This window comes from Pseudopipra pipra, chromosome 11 (genome assembly GCF_036250125.1).
Source record: "Pseudopipra pipra isolate bDixPip1 chromosome 11, bDixPip1.hap1, whole genome shotgun sequence".
NCBI classification, from domain to species: Eukaryota; Metazoa; Chordata; class Aves; order Passeriformes; family Pipridae; genus Pseudopipra; species Pseudopipra pipra.
Genome location: NC_087559.1, coordinates 21934928 through 21949453, shown reverse-complemented (window position 1 = coordinate 21949453; position 14526 = coordinate 21934928). Strand labels below are relative to the sequence as shown.

The 14526-nt window shown below is 39.2% G+C and overlaps 2 protein-coding genes across 3 annotated transcripts in view; one reads left to right on the top strand and one right to left on the bottom strand.

Moving 5' to 3' along the window:
* The window catches only part of CENPP (centromere protein P), a 127006-nt gene that overhangs the window by 98881 nt on the left and 13599 nt on the right, over positions 1-14526 (bottom strand). The gene's annotated exons all lie outside the window — the stretch shown is intronic.
* OGN (osteoglycin) lies at positions 1655-14049 on the top strand. Its single transcript, XM_064668181.1, has 7 exons — positions 1655-1845; positions 2469-2721; positions 6848-6932; positions 9179-9337; positions 9884-10086; positions 10665-10760; positions 11312-14049. The coding sequence occupies exons 2-7, from the start codon at positions 2554-2556 to the stop codon at positions 11480-11482; spliced, it is 882 nt and encodes a 293-aa protein (XP_064524251.1). The 5' UTR covers positions 1655-1845; positions 2469-2553; the 3' UTR covers positions 11483-14049.

Sequence of the window (14526 nt, the reverse complement as noted above, 5' to 3'; positions counted from 1 at the left end):
TCTGCAAAAGTTATTCCTAAAGTCTTCTCATCTTGCAGATCAAAGTAAAGCAAGAGCTTTCTTGCACAAAGACTTTCTAATTTTTCAAGGTCTCATTTATCTAGTAGTTTTCTCTCATTTTTTAAAGTTGTCATATATAAGGAAAAAAAAACCCAAAAAGTATTCCCAAGATATTCCATGTGCCTCGCTGTGAATTCAAGGATTTCAGTACTTATAGAATAAACTATAGTGAAAATATTACAAATATATTTAAGATTTTATATCTTGCTTTCAGCTTCAATACTTGATACTTTTTTCCCCCTAGAGTAGTTATCCTTTGATTACATTCAAGCATTGGAAACACTTGGATGCCTGAGAGTCAGAGGAAATCTTAACCTGGATGTTTGGCAGAGGGGTGGCAGCTGGAAAGGGGCAAGAACAAAGCAGAGCTGGGTCATTACTTCCGAAACATGTCTGGAGCCAGGAGGGCTGGGCAGATGGTACTGCCACTGCCACTGCCACTTCCAAACTTTGGTGTTCCAGCAGAACAGCAGCCAAGGTGATTCAGGGCCCAATTTCCATCATTACTGAGCCTGTTCCCTTTACATCTGTTATATCATTATCCCAGAGCAAGCTCAAAGGCCAAACTATCCCACTGTGAAATTTGCATGTGAGATAAACTAAGAACATTATTATAAAATCCTAATGAGTTCAGAAAGTGGTAATATTATAAACTCACAGAGTTTAGAGAGCAACTGGCTGTAGTCACTCTCCCATTTGCAGATTTACTACAGACATCTGGTCTCTAGACAAGGCAGCACAATAAAACTTAAGCCAAAGGTGCATGGTTTATCCCCAATATTACTCTAGAAAAAAGCAAAAAAAAATTACCTTGAAAGAGAAGTATAAATCTGGATACATTCCCACCAGATTTTATTGCTACATACTTTTTAAAGACTCGAAAAAGCTACTTTGTAAACTTTCAAGTTGGTCATCTGGCTCCCATTTGTGCTGCCTGCCAAAAATACATAATGAGGAAAAGGATGGGGGAGAAAGAACTGCATTACAAATCCAGAAAACTGCTGCTCATAGTTCAGATGGAAATTCTACACCTGGACAGCATTCACTGAGTTATCTATAGAACTGAAACAGAGCTTCACTTAAAGCAAGTATTTCTTGTGAGAGCATTTTTTCAATAAACTGTCTAATAAGTCAATTAATGAAGCATTTACACACCAAAAATCAACACACATGAGGTTCTAAAGAGTATTTTTTTGTTTCCAGAACTCCTGACACTGAAAAGTTTCCATTTCATAGGTAGGTGAAACTTCTCTAAACATATATAACTTGTAATTTGATTATTCAGAGAACGTGACTAACCCAGCAGACGTATGTTTTGGCTCTACCTCTGCCTCAGAAAGCAGCTGCTTTGTCTCTGAGCTAAAGCACTGAAACCAAATGGATAACACATGCCTTATTAGAGACCTCTAGATTGCACAATTAATATTTGATTTACAGAAAAAGCCTTTGGAATTCTAAAGAAGAAATCACCACAGAGCAGAAATCTGCCATTTGAACAAGTAACACCAAAAGTAGGATGAGCCAGACAGGCTCAGCACTCACAATGTTACGCAAAGTACAACCCCCTGCTCCAGGATATTACCTCTCCCCCTGGGAGAGAATGCTGGCAGAGCATTCTTACCCCATGGAAAGTACTTTTCAGACTGTCAAACGGAGAGAGTATCCATTTCAGCAAGGGGGATGTAATTCAGAACTTGAACCTGAAGTGCATTGGGAAGAATAACCTACAGATAAGGATATCTGGTTTTATGACAGTCACTGAAGAACTTGGAATCTACTACAAAGGTAGGTGGACTTTTTTCCTAAAAGTATATTAACCTAGAACTTTAATAAAACACTCCATTACAGTGAACAGGGGAAAATATTGTATGAAGATACAAAAGTATCCCATGCATGTTTGTAATGTTTGAAGGATTATGTTTATCAGCCTCCTCCCCCTGCCTGAAAAAGTGCACAACCTGTAAAATATTCAGGGGGTATTAAGTTATCTGCTCTCAGTTACTTTTAAATGTAAAGTAAAAGACAATGAAAGATTATTGTTATAGAGCATTTAGGTTTAAAAATCCTTATTTTGACAATCCAGAAAAATGCATTTGAACCTCTCAGGTTTTAATTAGTCCAGCCACACACTTGCCAAATGTTTCATAAATTTACAAAATCCTCTTGCTTTTAAACAAAAATAACACTGAGAAACAAAATGCAGTTAAGATAATATTTTCCTTACTACTTGGAAAATGCTGTTTGTTATTTCCCAGTTTCTTCTCATGTTAAGAACAGCTTTTGTAGAGTCTAATTAAAGGATATCAAGAGTTAAAAGTTGTTCCATGTTCCTTATGTGTTACAAACCCCTGCCAACTAGTCCTCTAGGCTTTAAATATTGTTTTGACGGATTGCATTTTCATTTCCAGTCCCAAAGAAAGTGTTCTCCACAGTCCAGGCACAAGCAGATCTCCAGCAGCTCAGTGAAAGCCTCAAACATTGTTCCAGGGAAGGATGGAGACTTTGCAGGCTACTTTCTTTTTGTTTGTGCTTGTACCTTTGGTAAGTCCAGCACCACCTCTACAGCAACAACCATTCCAGTTTGAGGAGTATGACACAGATGTTTCCATGGGAAGCCTGATCCAACAGGATTATGAAATGCAATCCAAGGATATAATAAAGGTATTTTATTTGTATTTTCATTTGAATACTTTTAGCTGCTAAGCATTATGTGAATGATGTATGTGCATGTGAGTTTTGTGGAACAGTCTTGGAATAATAGCAAAACATACAATAGGTTCAGACACAGGGAAAGCCACTCAAAACCACAAAAATATTATGCTTGCTACAGTCTGAGAAAGCCACAGAAGGCAGGGTTTCACAAATAAGACTAAAGCATCATTTTAACTCTGCTGTAGTTCTGTGCCTAAAATTGGAAGAGTTTCAAGAACAGGATATTCTAGTTATTAGCTCAACTGTTTGAGCAATGTATTAGCACAGTAAGTCTGCTTAAAACCAAGGAAGGTAACTGTATTCCATGACTTTTTTTATGTCCAAGCAATACTTGGAACAGTCCCTTTTATTGAACATAACCTGCCAGTATAAACCAGTTTCTCTCTTGACTTCCCAAACCATCGAGTTTCTTGCCTGGGCTTTTTCAGGGGTGGGTGGTTTGGGTTTCTTACAACTCAACAGTTCAGCAGCCCTGAACTTCCATGGAATGTTCAGTCCTGCAGGAGTCACCTACATGATTAACACTTTGAAGGTCTTAATAAAGAGAATCTCTGCTGCACCTCGGGGCACTCAGCAGCACCCCCAAACGGGGAGCCCTGTGCTCCACACCCAAACCTGTTACATTAAACACTGAAGCAGAAGAAACAAAACCAGGGGAGAGTTAAATGAAGTGCCACAGCCTCAGCTGCCAGGGACAGTTACAAACCTCCCACCTCTGTTCAGACCCAACCAATAAACGTCAGGAGAAGGAGGTACAACACTGATCAGGAATTAAAACCAGCAGTGACTGTCCCAAAACTAATTGCCAAGGAAAATAAAACATATCCAAACCACGTATTATAAATTCAAAGAGGCTTGCATTAATATTAACTGTACTTGTGACAAGAACTTAGTCTGATAAACAAGAAAAATAAGACAACAGCAAAAGATAGTGACTAAAAAACTGCAGCACAAATATAGAAAAATCAGGTTTGTATACCTTTTTAATATTTTCCCAATTCTACTGAAATTACAGCACTCCACTGTTAGACTAAAAACAGCAGCTACATATTTATACTAAAAATGTCTAAGGTATTTTTAAATCTGACATCTGCCACAGAGATGAAGTAACATTTTCATAAACCCATGAAAAGGAGACAGCTTAAATGACTCTTAACTAATAGGTGAATATCCACTCACAACTAAGTTTTTAAAAAATACCAGAAATGCAAACTTTAACCAGTTAGGCACAGCATCAGAAGACACTCATCAAGAAATCATTTTCAGATGATTGCTGTGGTTTCAGTAAAAGACCAACAAGGAATAGACCTACATGGGAATGGTGCCAACAGACGTGCCCCAGACCAACCAAATCCCTCCTGGCAGTGCCATGAGCTACAGGTCTTCTGAAGGGCAACAGTTCTGCTAAGATAATTCTAGGAATGCAGTCGGTCATGATTTCCATCAGGTCAGTTCTCCAATGACATGTTTTCATTGCAAAATAATAAATTAGTTCCTTATGTGCAAAAACTACATCTATACAAGTTCCAGTGGTCCCAGTTTAAGTCATGGAGTGCACAAACAAATCCTCTATTCATTGACTGCACAAATTCTAGCTCCCAAATATTTCAAGTGTTAACTGTAACTGAAATACATGCCAAAAATGTCCTCAAGCATGCCCAGTCAGAAATCTGTTGTGCATGACAAATTTAACTCCTTACTGCATGCTTGAACACAGTTAGAAAGATTTTTAGTAAAAACATCAGAAGAAACCCATTTGTGTTAGTGAGCAACAAACCAAATGAACTTTAGTTTACTGGTAAGGAAAAGGTCAGCCAAGCAAAATGTATTACAATGATTATTTGAAGCCACAGCCAACCCAGTCTTGAATAAAATTTTAGCAATTTGAGAACATGAAATCTTAATTTCCACAAGAGAACAGAACCATCCAATTAGACACTGTCTCACATCTGGACTAATTCATTCCACTGAATATAAACTATCAGCTTTACAGACCTTTGTGTGGTATTGCAGAAATTTGAAGGTGGTTCAAGTATTTAGATGTAAAGTGTTAAGTGGTTTTCTATGGGTAATTAAGTCTGTGCAGTAAAGTGCAAGAGGCAGGTGGAACTTCACTATGCAGATAAGCCAATATTCCTTCAGTGCATTCCCAACATATGCAAGCAATGAACATGTGGTTCTAATCCAAACAGTCTTGTGCACTGATACTCCACACTTAGGAATTTTTATAGCTGACCAGCAAATATTTTTTTCATTTTGTGGATTTAACATCATTCTGCAAATAATCAGTTTTAATTTTTTGTGACATTTCCCACTGGCAGAGATTAGTTGTACATTGAATTCTGCAAAGAATTCCTGTCCATACTCTTCCACAGATCACATCTCAAGTAGGATACTGTGCTAGAAACCTACACCTGGTACAGATATGCTGTGTCAGCAAAGGTTTTTTCATACAAGCACATTAAAAGTGTCCCTTACAAGCCAAAAAACTGCAGCATTAGCAGGGCAGCTGTTCCATTAGCAGTCCTTGTACTCAGCAGTCTCTGCTGGCACAGTCACCTCAGCCAAGGTCCACATCTTCACATGCCTCACAAACAGCTCTGGGGGAGGTCAATCTTACAGAAACCTTCTGTAAGATTTACTGTTTGAGTGCAAGTGTTGAGGTGACACCCTCAGCTTCCCTACACCCAGCACTGCCAAACTGCTGCCAGCATCCTGAAATCCTTTGCTTTTACTGGAGCAAAGCAACCCATCCCAAACCAGAGCCATAGCATGGACAGGCAGATGCAGGGAAGAGCCAAAGGATGGGTGACTGACAGGCCAAAAAGGGGCCAAAATGACAGAGGCTGGGCAAGACATCTGTTTCTCAGGCTTTATATGTCAAGCCTGAGGGGCTTGTTTTGCAGAAGACAAACATTCCTACAGTAAAAGTATATGCAAGCAACTAAATACTAACTAAAACAAAGTCAGCATCAAAAGTAACTTGGAAGATAATATTACTTCCCCACTGCTCCTACAGATGGACTATCTGTGTGCCTGAAGGACAGGGGAGTAAGGGGATGAAAAACCTAACATGGGTTGACTTGTGAGCACTTGCAGTGCAGAAGCAGCTCTTCAACAGAGCTCCTGCCAGGGCCTGATCCTTAACCACATTTAAAACAAAACATCTTCCACATCCGATAATGTTCTTTCCTCCATGTGTTTCCAATAGCCACACACACCAAAAAACATATTGTCTTACTCTGTCCTACAAGTATTCCCCATCAATAAAAAACACAAACAAATTATGTGAGCCAAGAACAACTGCCACAGTCAACCTGAAACCCTCAACTTTAATCCGTGCACCCACTGTATGTATGCTACAATTCTAGTAATAACAGGTAATTCTCAAATTCCTACAGTGTTCAGTGAAAAAAGAACCTGACTACCATTTCCTGCACCACAAGAGGCTGTTTCTGTTTGCAGCTCGCACCTTAGAACAGATTTAAGTGCAGTTCATGGAAACAAATTGCTAAATTTCAGCCAATATCTGAAAGGAACATATTTATAAACTAAATTGTCCTTCAGTTGAAAAGATGCAGTGACCATCTCCACAGGGACTTCTGAATAGCTTTGAGGAAATGTCATTTTACTGAGATTATTTGGGCAAAACAAAAACCAACTTACACTCACGAGAATCCTATCCAATTTTGCACCATGTGCAAAATCTGTCTCCAGAACTCCAGGTGTTTGTAGACACCCATCTCTTACATATTCCTTCCCACCACAGAGTCTGTATTTTCTCTCTATTTTTATTTTGTCTCTACTGTTCTTTCCTGAAGGACTTTACTGTTCTAAAGAGCACGAGCAGCAGCAGCTTCCCTCCTTGCCTTTCAAAGTGAACAGTTCATGTGCAAAAGGGACAATAGATCACATCAGTCATCCAGCAGAGAGGGTACTTTAAAAACTAAATATCAGAGGAGGTATGCCACAGGAAGCTCACCTTTAAAACACATGTTATTTCAGATCCTTGTAATGCTCTGTGGTTTTTTGTTTGCTGTTTGTCTTTTAAAATAACATTTGCTCTCACCCAAAGGATGGAACAAATGTTTCTCTTGACACTTCCCTAAGGCTGCAAGGGGACGACAGCCAACTGGATGTGCCCCCAACAAAGGATACAAGTAAGTCAGCTGATGTGAACAGTGTCCTGCCTGAGCTCTCCAAAAGAACACATTTTAATATGAAAATCTAATATGCAAAGGATGACAAAAGCTACAGAATTAGTCTTTTCATTTATGAATATCTTTCATTTCTCCTGTGCAAAGTCTTCCAACTTCTGATGGAAAAATTGAAAGGATCCTCAGGTAAACTCTGAACACACAAAGCACAGCTTGTAAGAATCTCTACAATCATATTTGCCACTGAGATGTTCCCAAGTTAAATAAGTTAGGCAAGACAACCAAGAAAAACAAAATACACCCCCCGGTAAGTTCCACAGTTTACCCAAGTCACAATGATGACTTAATACGGTGTGCTTGAGTTACTTCACTGGACTTCTCAGAAACATCAGCAATTCTCAGTTTACATCTGGTGACCAGGGAGGGCAACAGTGAAAGTACATCAGGAACCTTCTTCACCAGCCATTTTCCTGCAGGCTCTGAGGTACATTGTCCAGATTTCTCCTCACAAGCCACAGAGCTTTCTAAACATGACAGCAACAAAGTTTTTCTCTCACTGCTCCATTTGGCAGAGAGACACATGTATTTTGTGTGTCTGTGATCTAAACTTCCAAAAATAACTGATGACTCAGCAAGACCAGTTGAGTGTCAATCTACACCAAAGTGTTTGTTAATCAAGGTCAATTATTGCCAAACAGCATCTGTCAACAAGCTCTCGTCAAAAGCTGAACAAGTGTCCAAGAGCACCAGAGCTTCTAGTCCCAGGCAAGCATAAAAACTGTTGCCTTTTTAGTAATGACAAACAAGACACTAAATCAAAAAAGGCAAATAGGGCAGAACTCTTAAGCCTAAAAAATTAGAGTATTCACAGAGCTAGACCTCCAAATCTATTCCACTCTGTGCAGTACTGGCATAAGAAAAAGAGAATTGCTGTTATCCCTGCTGGGTTGGGTTCCCAGTATTGCCCAGCTGCTTCTGTAACTCTGCCCTGGTTGTGGAAGATCCTGTTTTGCTCTGTAGTGATAACAAACTCCCTGGTGGTGTGGCCCTGCTCTCTGTACTGCAGACAGACCAGGGTGGAAGCCAACCAGAAAACCCAGTACAGCACCCAGCAGTGGTGACAAAACCACACTCAAAGCCACACTTGTTATAGGTGTTTGAATATTGCTGGCATGAAAAATTAAAGCAAAACAGAAATTCTAGTACTTTGCTAATGTCCATGAGGAACAGGGCAAGCCACAATGGTCTTAAACTGCATTAAAAAAAAAAAAAAGTTTTTCCCCTCTATTTGAAACAACAGCTATAAAAACACCTCAGCATAGAACTGCTGGAGGTTGTCCACAGGGTGACCTGAGTGACCTGGTCTAGTGGAAGGTGTCCCTGTCTGTGGCAGGGGGTTGGAATGACATGGTCTAAGTTCCCTTCCAACCCAAACCATTCTGTGGTTCCAGGATAATTATACAGTCAGCACTGCTGGATTTTTTATCAAAAGTTTTAGACAAAGTAGTAGCTGGGAGCAAGACAGAATATATGTGACCTGCCAGAAATGCTCCAATGCAATGACAGTGCCAAAGGTGTGCACTGCCAGGTGTTTCTCCTTGTGGATTTCTGCTGTCTAAAGAATGGTTCCAAGTGTGACATTTAACATGGTCACAGACTTGCAGCTGGCATACTTAGAGAATCCCAGAATATGCTGAGTTGGAGGGGACCCACAAGGATCATCAAGTCCAACCCTTAGCCCTGCACAGGACCATTCCTAAGAGTCACACCACATGCCTGAGGGTATTGTCCAAATGCTTCTTGAGCTCTGGCAGCCTTGGTGCTGTGACCACTGCCCTGGGGAGCCTGTTCAGTTCCCAGCCACCCTCTGGGGGAAGGATCTTTTACTAAGCTCCAACCTAAACCTCCCCTGACACAACTTCAGGACCCATTCCCTTGGGTCCTGTCCCCAGTCACCATAAAGAAGAGATCAGTCTCTTCACAACACTCTAAGCCAATTAAAGACTTAAACTGAATTGAAGTCAATCAATAGTATTTCAACACATGCTCAGATAAGAACAGAGAAATCACACGATTAAAAGAATAAAACCCTCAAACCAGTTCAGAATGTTAAATCTCTTCAGAACTTGATAGGAATAATTATTATTTATTTTTTTTTTAAATCTAATGAAGTGATATCTTAAAAGATACCCGAGAAAAGTCTATTTTGACCACTCAAGTGTAAGTTACTGACCACTGTTTGGTTTCAGACCTGCCCACGTGCCTGCTGTGCGTGTGCCTGAGCGGGTCCGTGTACTGCGAGGAGATCGACATCGAGGCCGTGCCCCCCCTGCCCAAGGAGACAGCTTATCTGTATGCAAGGTTCAACAAGATCAAAAGGATTGCAGCCTCAGATTTTGCTGACATTAGTAAGTGATGTTCACATTTTCATTTCTGCTCACTTGATAGTATATTTGAAGGGGTACTGCTCAGTGCAATGCCCGTGTTAGAAAAGGAACTGCAAAGGTAAAATGGAAACACCTTTTGGACCATGTAAACATCTTCATTCTCCCAAACCATCAGGGAAAGAGCAGATTGCTAAAAATAAAATTCAGCTCTGCATCCCAGCCAGTGTTAAATGAGCAGGCATTACTTTTCCTTCAGATGCTCCAGGGACATCTCTCCCAGCTCTCTCACTCGACAGCATGACAAATTCTGTGAATATCTGAAATCACGTTGTCTCTAAGACAAAAAGAAGGATTCAGAGTATTTTCTCTTTTTTTTTTTTTTTCATTTAAGACCATGAGAAAATCCAGATGTGGGTTTTATCCACATTTTAATAGTATTTGCACTTGTAGATCACAATTCAGATGCTGCAGCCAGCAGTGCAACCTTTAACATATGCAGCCATACATATTTCACATGCCACGTAATTCTAGAGTCAATATTTAGATTTTCATTTCTTTTATGTAAAGCTACCTTGAGAAGAATTGATTTTAGTGGAAACAGGATAGAAGAAATAGAAGATGGAGCCTTCTCAAAGCTTCTGTTGTTGGAAGAACTTTCTCTTGCTGAAAATCGACTTGTAAAACTTCCTGTTCTACCTCCCAAACTAACATCGTTTAACGCAAACCAAAACAGAATCAAGAGCAGAGGAATCAAAGCAAATGCTTTCAAGGTAAGGAAAAAACCCAGTAACTTAGGTGACCAAAGGAAATTCAAATTAGTAACCAGACTATTCAGTCTGCCACCAAATTCCCTTTTCTGTGTTTACTGTAATCTAAGAAACAAACTGTGATGAAGTTTTCCGGCTGTTCCTTGGCTTTTAAGGCGCCCTGGAAGATCAGTCCTTTGTGCACTCACTCTCTCATGCCCTTCACGTAAACCATATTTTTCTACAGAATACCTCACCTACCTCCTTTCTCTTTTACATGCAAAGAAAAGCTCAGTTCAAAAATTGATGGCTCAAATACAGTTCTGAGGACCACAGAAATACTAATAAACAAAGAGGGAGCTTTATAGTGGTCTCAAGTTTTATAACCAATGTGCTGACACTGAAATTCCCAAGACATAGAAGGGCTGCTCTATGAGTTTCTCAATATAATAGAATTCAACATTCACAGCAAAAGAATGTTCTGTCTTATATCAGTTTCCAGGCTTTCTCTGTGATCAGAAAAAAATACTGATGTCTTCTAACAGGCACAAGTTATTTAACTTCAAGTAAGCAATACCAGCATTAGTAATTTCTCTTTACAGAAGCTCACAAATTTGGCCTACCTCTACTTGGGGCACAATGCACTGGAGTCTGTTCCGCTGAACTTACCGGAGAGCCTGCGGATCCTTCACCTTCAGGTATTCAAAAAGCACTTCCCTCACATTCTATTAGGAAAAGCCTCATTAGTTACATACCTCAAAACAAACTCATTCTCTTTTGAAGCAGTTTCCACTACAATTGTTAAATGCTCCTCCAAATAAAACAATTTAATCTGTATGGCCACAACCACCCAGAAGTTTGAAGTTGTTTGTTAGCTAATTACCATGCAAGGGTTTATTATTAGTTCTGTACATCGAGGATAGGAAATTACAAAAATAAGCAATAACTTTATATCAGCAATACATTCCATACATCAATAACAACGTCAAGTCATTTGATCAGTTTGAAAAGACTTGATTCCTACATATCTAAAGTATATGATGGAATTCTTGGGGTGCCCTGCACAGGGCCTGGAGTTGGATTGGATGATCCTAATGGGTCCCTTCCAACTCAGCCTATTCCACAGACAAATCAAATATTACAAAATGGGAGGGCAAGAGGAATAAAATTCAAGTGTGAAAAATCTTCCACCTGTCCGGGTGCACGTGTATGTAACTGTGTGTGTTCACTGAACTGTTCTGTTCTGCAGTACAACAACATCACCACCATCACGGACGACACGTTCTGCAAGTCCAACAACACGCGGTACATCCGCACGCGCATGGACGAGATCAGGATGGAGGGCAACCCCATCGTCCTGGCAAAGCACGTCAATGCCTTCTCCTGCCTGAGGATGCTGCCCGTGGGCACCTACTACTAACCCTGCTTCTGCCTCTGCACAGCCCACAGCTCAGCCCTGGTAACACAGGATCCTCTCTCCCTCTGTTTACAAGCTCCTATCCTCTCCCTCACTAATGCTGTTTTCCCTGCATACCCAGAACCTTCTAGGACACTAAAGTGTGGTTCTGCTCTGAAATAACTATTTCTAAACAGTCCCTTTATTCAGTAGTTGTGGTGTCACTGCTTTCAGAATCTCTTCTGTTAATGAAAGCATAAAAACACATATATGCACACACATCTCAACCTCCACTTCATCACGTACTCTGTTCGTGTAGGTAAAATCACACAGTAACTGCTGGTTCACATTCTTTGCCAGCATTCAGAACAATCACCACATTTTACTTTCAGATAAATGCAGCACACTCTTGGAGCAAGCTACATAGGCAAAATACTTCTTTTAATTCCAATGCCACTCTTTTAATCTGAAATGAAATCTCTTCAGTTGCCCTTCAAAAGTGTATTGGATGAAGATGCATACAAAAGAAAGTTATGTTTAGAAACAGAACTTCTCAAAGGTTAATTTCATTAAAGTTTCCTTAAAAACTTGGTTTGTGAAAAATGAAAACAATTCCTATTAAGGTTTAGTTCACCAAGCAATATAGCAACTGGAATTTTCAAGGTTGTGTTAAATCTCCTTCTACTGTTTTGCTTTGAAAATCATCTAAGAATGTGTATGTATAAAAATACAGGTTTTGTTTTTACACAGGGCAGTTTTAAGTGAAATATATAAGTTTTGCTGAGCTGCACTCACAAGAGCTGTTTTTGCAACACCAGTTTCCCATTTTAACACAATGGTCAAAGTCCAGCATTGTATGACTATTAATTATGACTAAAGCTATTAATGAATGATGGAGACTGAGCCTTGTTCCACAGCTTTTCTTAAAGGAAATGTGACAATATAATTAACAGCAAGCTGAATTCATGTTTCTTACCTGTAAATAAGTATGATTTCAGCTAGATGTCAGTGAGAAGAAACAGAATTATCCTTGTACAACAATACTTCTGCTCATTAGGGAAAAATTAAATCAGACTTTCAAATTAAAAAGAGAAGGTGATTCTATCACTAATCTAAAAAAAAAAGTTAACTTAAGCACCATTTCACTCAACTACTTTAAACCATGCAGTGTATTAAAAACACAAATTGAGTGTGCAGGCCTTGACAGTCAGTTTATCTAAAACTAGACATAAATGATATAGGAACACAATAAATTTATTACACAGCTATAAACTTCTGACATTGTTTCTCCCCTCAAATACCTACCAGAGGTGTGAATGCCAAAGGTGTGCTAGTTCCTATTGCCACATCAACTCTAAGTTTGAAGCTAGTATAGATTCCTCATTTGTAGATATAGTTAAGCATCAAATGCATGATGATGTATCAGTACATCTAGAATACTGATTGTACAAGATATTTTGTATTAATTTTATTTATCTTATTTAGCTAAGCCTTGATTTGTTAGTGCTTGTGCTCTGGGGAATTGATGCCCACTTAATTCTGAACACACTGATGTTCTGTCACTCAGTGCTGAGGCTTAAGAGACTTTCAGCCAGTTTTCAAGTAACTTTGTCAAGCATCAACTGTGGGCTCATCTTTCTGGAAAGAGGATGCAACCATGAAATGCAGCACAAAAACATTTCTTTTCTGAACCCACTACCCAAGAAAGACACAGCAATCCCCAATATTTTTCATTTTAAGTCACTTGGTATAACAAGAAATTCCATTGCCTTAATACAACTGAGACCAAACCCGAAGTCCGACAGCAATCCTTGGTTTTAATTTTTCCAAGTAAGTCATAAAACTTTGATGTTTCCAGGTTTTTAGCAAAAGCTTAAAAATAACTCCCAAGCATGTAAAACACACATTCCAATTTCGAGCCAAATTTATATGAGGAAAAAACAAAAGGCACCAATTCTCTCCTCCCTCTTAGGATAAAAGCCTAAGCTGGAGAAAACACAGCTGGGGGTTTCCTCTGAGTTACATAAGGAGTGGCCTCTGATCTTTTTCTCATCACAAATCATTATCACTAAGGAAAAAAAAAAAAAGAGCTCTTTCCAGTATGAATAGGATCAGTCAATATCACCAAAACTCTTCCTAGGAAAACAATAATAAGTGTACACATAAAACCAAGCAGTTTTGTAATATATACACCAGTAAACATTCTGAGACCTAACACTGCCACATCAGTCATTTGACATCCAAATGTTGTAGATATTTTTGAAACGTGCTAATTATCACCAGTAATGCTAATTAATACTCTTAATACTTTGTAAGCAAATGAAAACACAAAACTGGTACCTTCTGAATGCCCAATGAAGGCAGTAAGTTATCTGATGTGTTTTAATTTCCTTTCCCCATCCATAGCAAGGTAAATAATCAAAACAAGAAGTGAGAAGGGCTTCAGCAGGGAGGATTTTCACCTTCTATTTGTGTGACCAGTACTAATATCAAGCTGAATGTATCAAGCTGAATGTAAACCATTCTATTTTTTTCCTATCACTCATTTCTGTTCTGTATTTCCAATAAAACTTGAATTTTTTTTTCTTGTTTATCAGTATCAGCTTCAACAATCTGCTCTCCCAGCATTGCCAACCTGTTTCAGTTGTTCATCCTCACAGCAGAGGAAGATCAGAAAATCATTTGCAGCTGTAACTCCATTTGCAGACATAATATTTATTATGACAGTACAGTGAGACCTGCCATACAAAATACTCGGGGGACACTTCATTTACCCCCTCAAAATCTATTTGAAGCATTGTCATTCATCTCAAACATTTGGTATTATCTGAAGTATTCAGTCACTTCTACATCATTGATGTCTTTTCAAGTATGAAAACTAACAGGAAAGAAAAAATTTGGTGTTTTTACACCAAAAGTAAAGTATGAGAAACTCTCTATTTCTACTTGGCAGCCTGGGCAATTTTCTTTTAACTCTTCAAAAAGCCATAAACCCAAGACTCCACCCCAAACAGTCTCTCCAGTGCAGTGCACAGTTACCTACCTGGATATCTGCAGTAGAGAGCAGG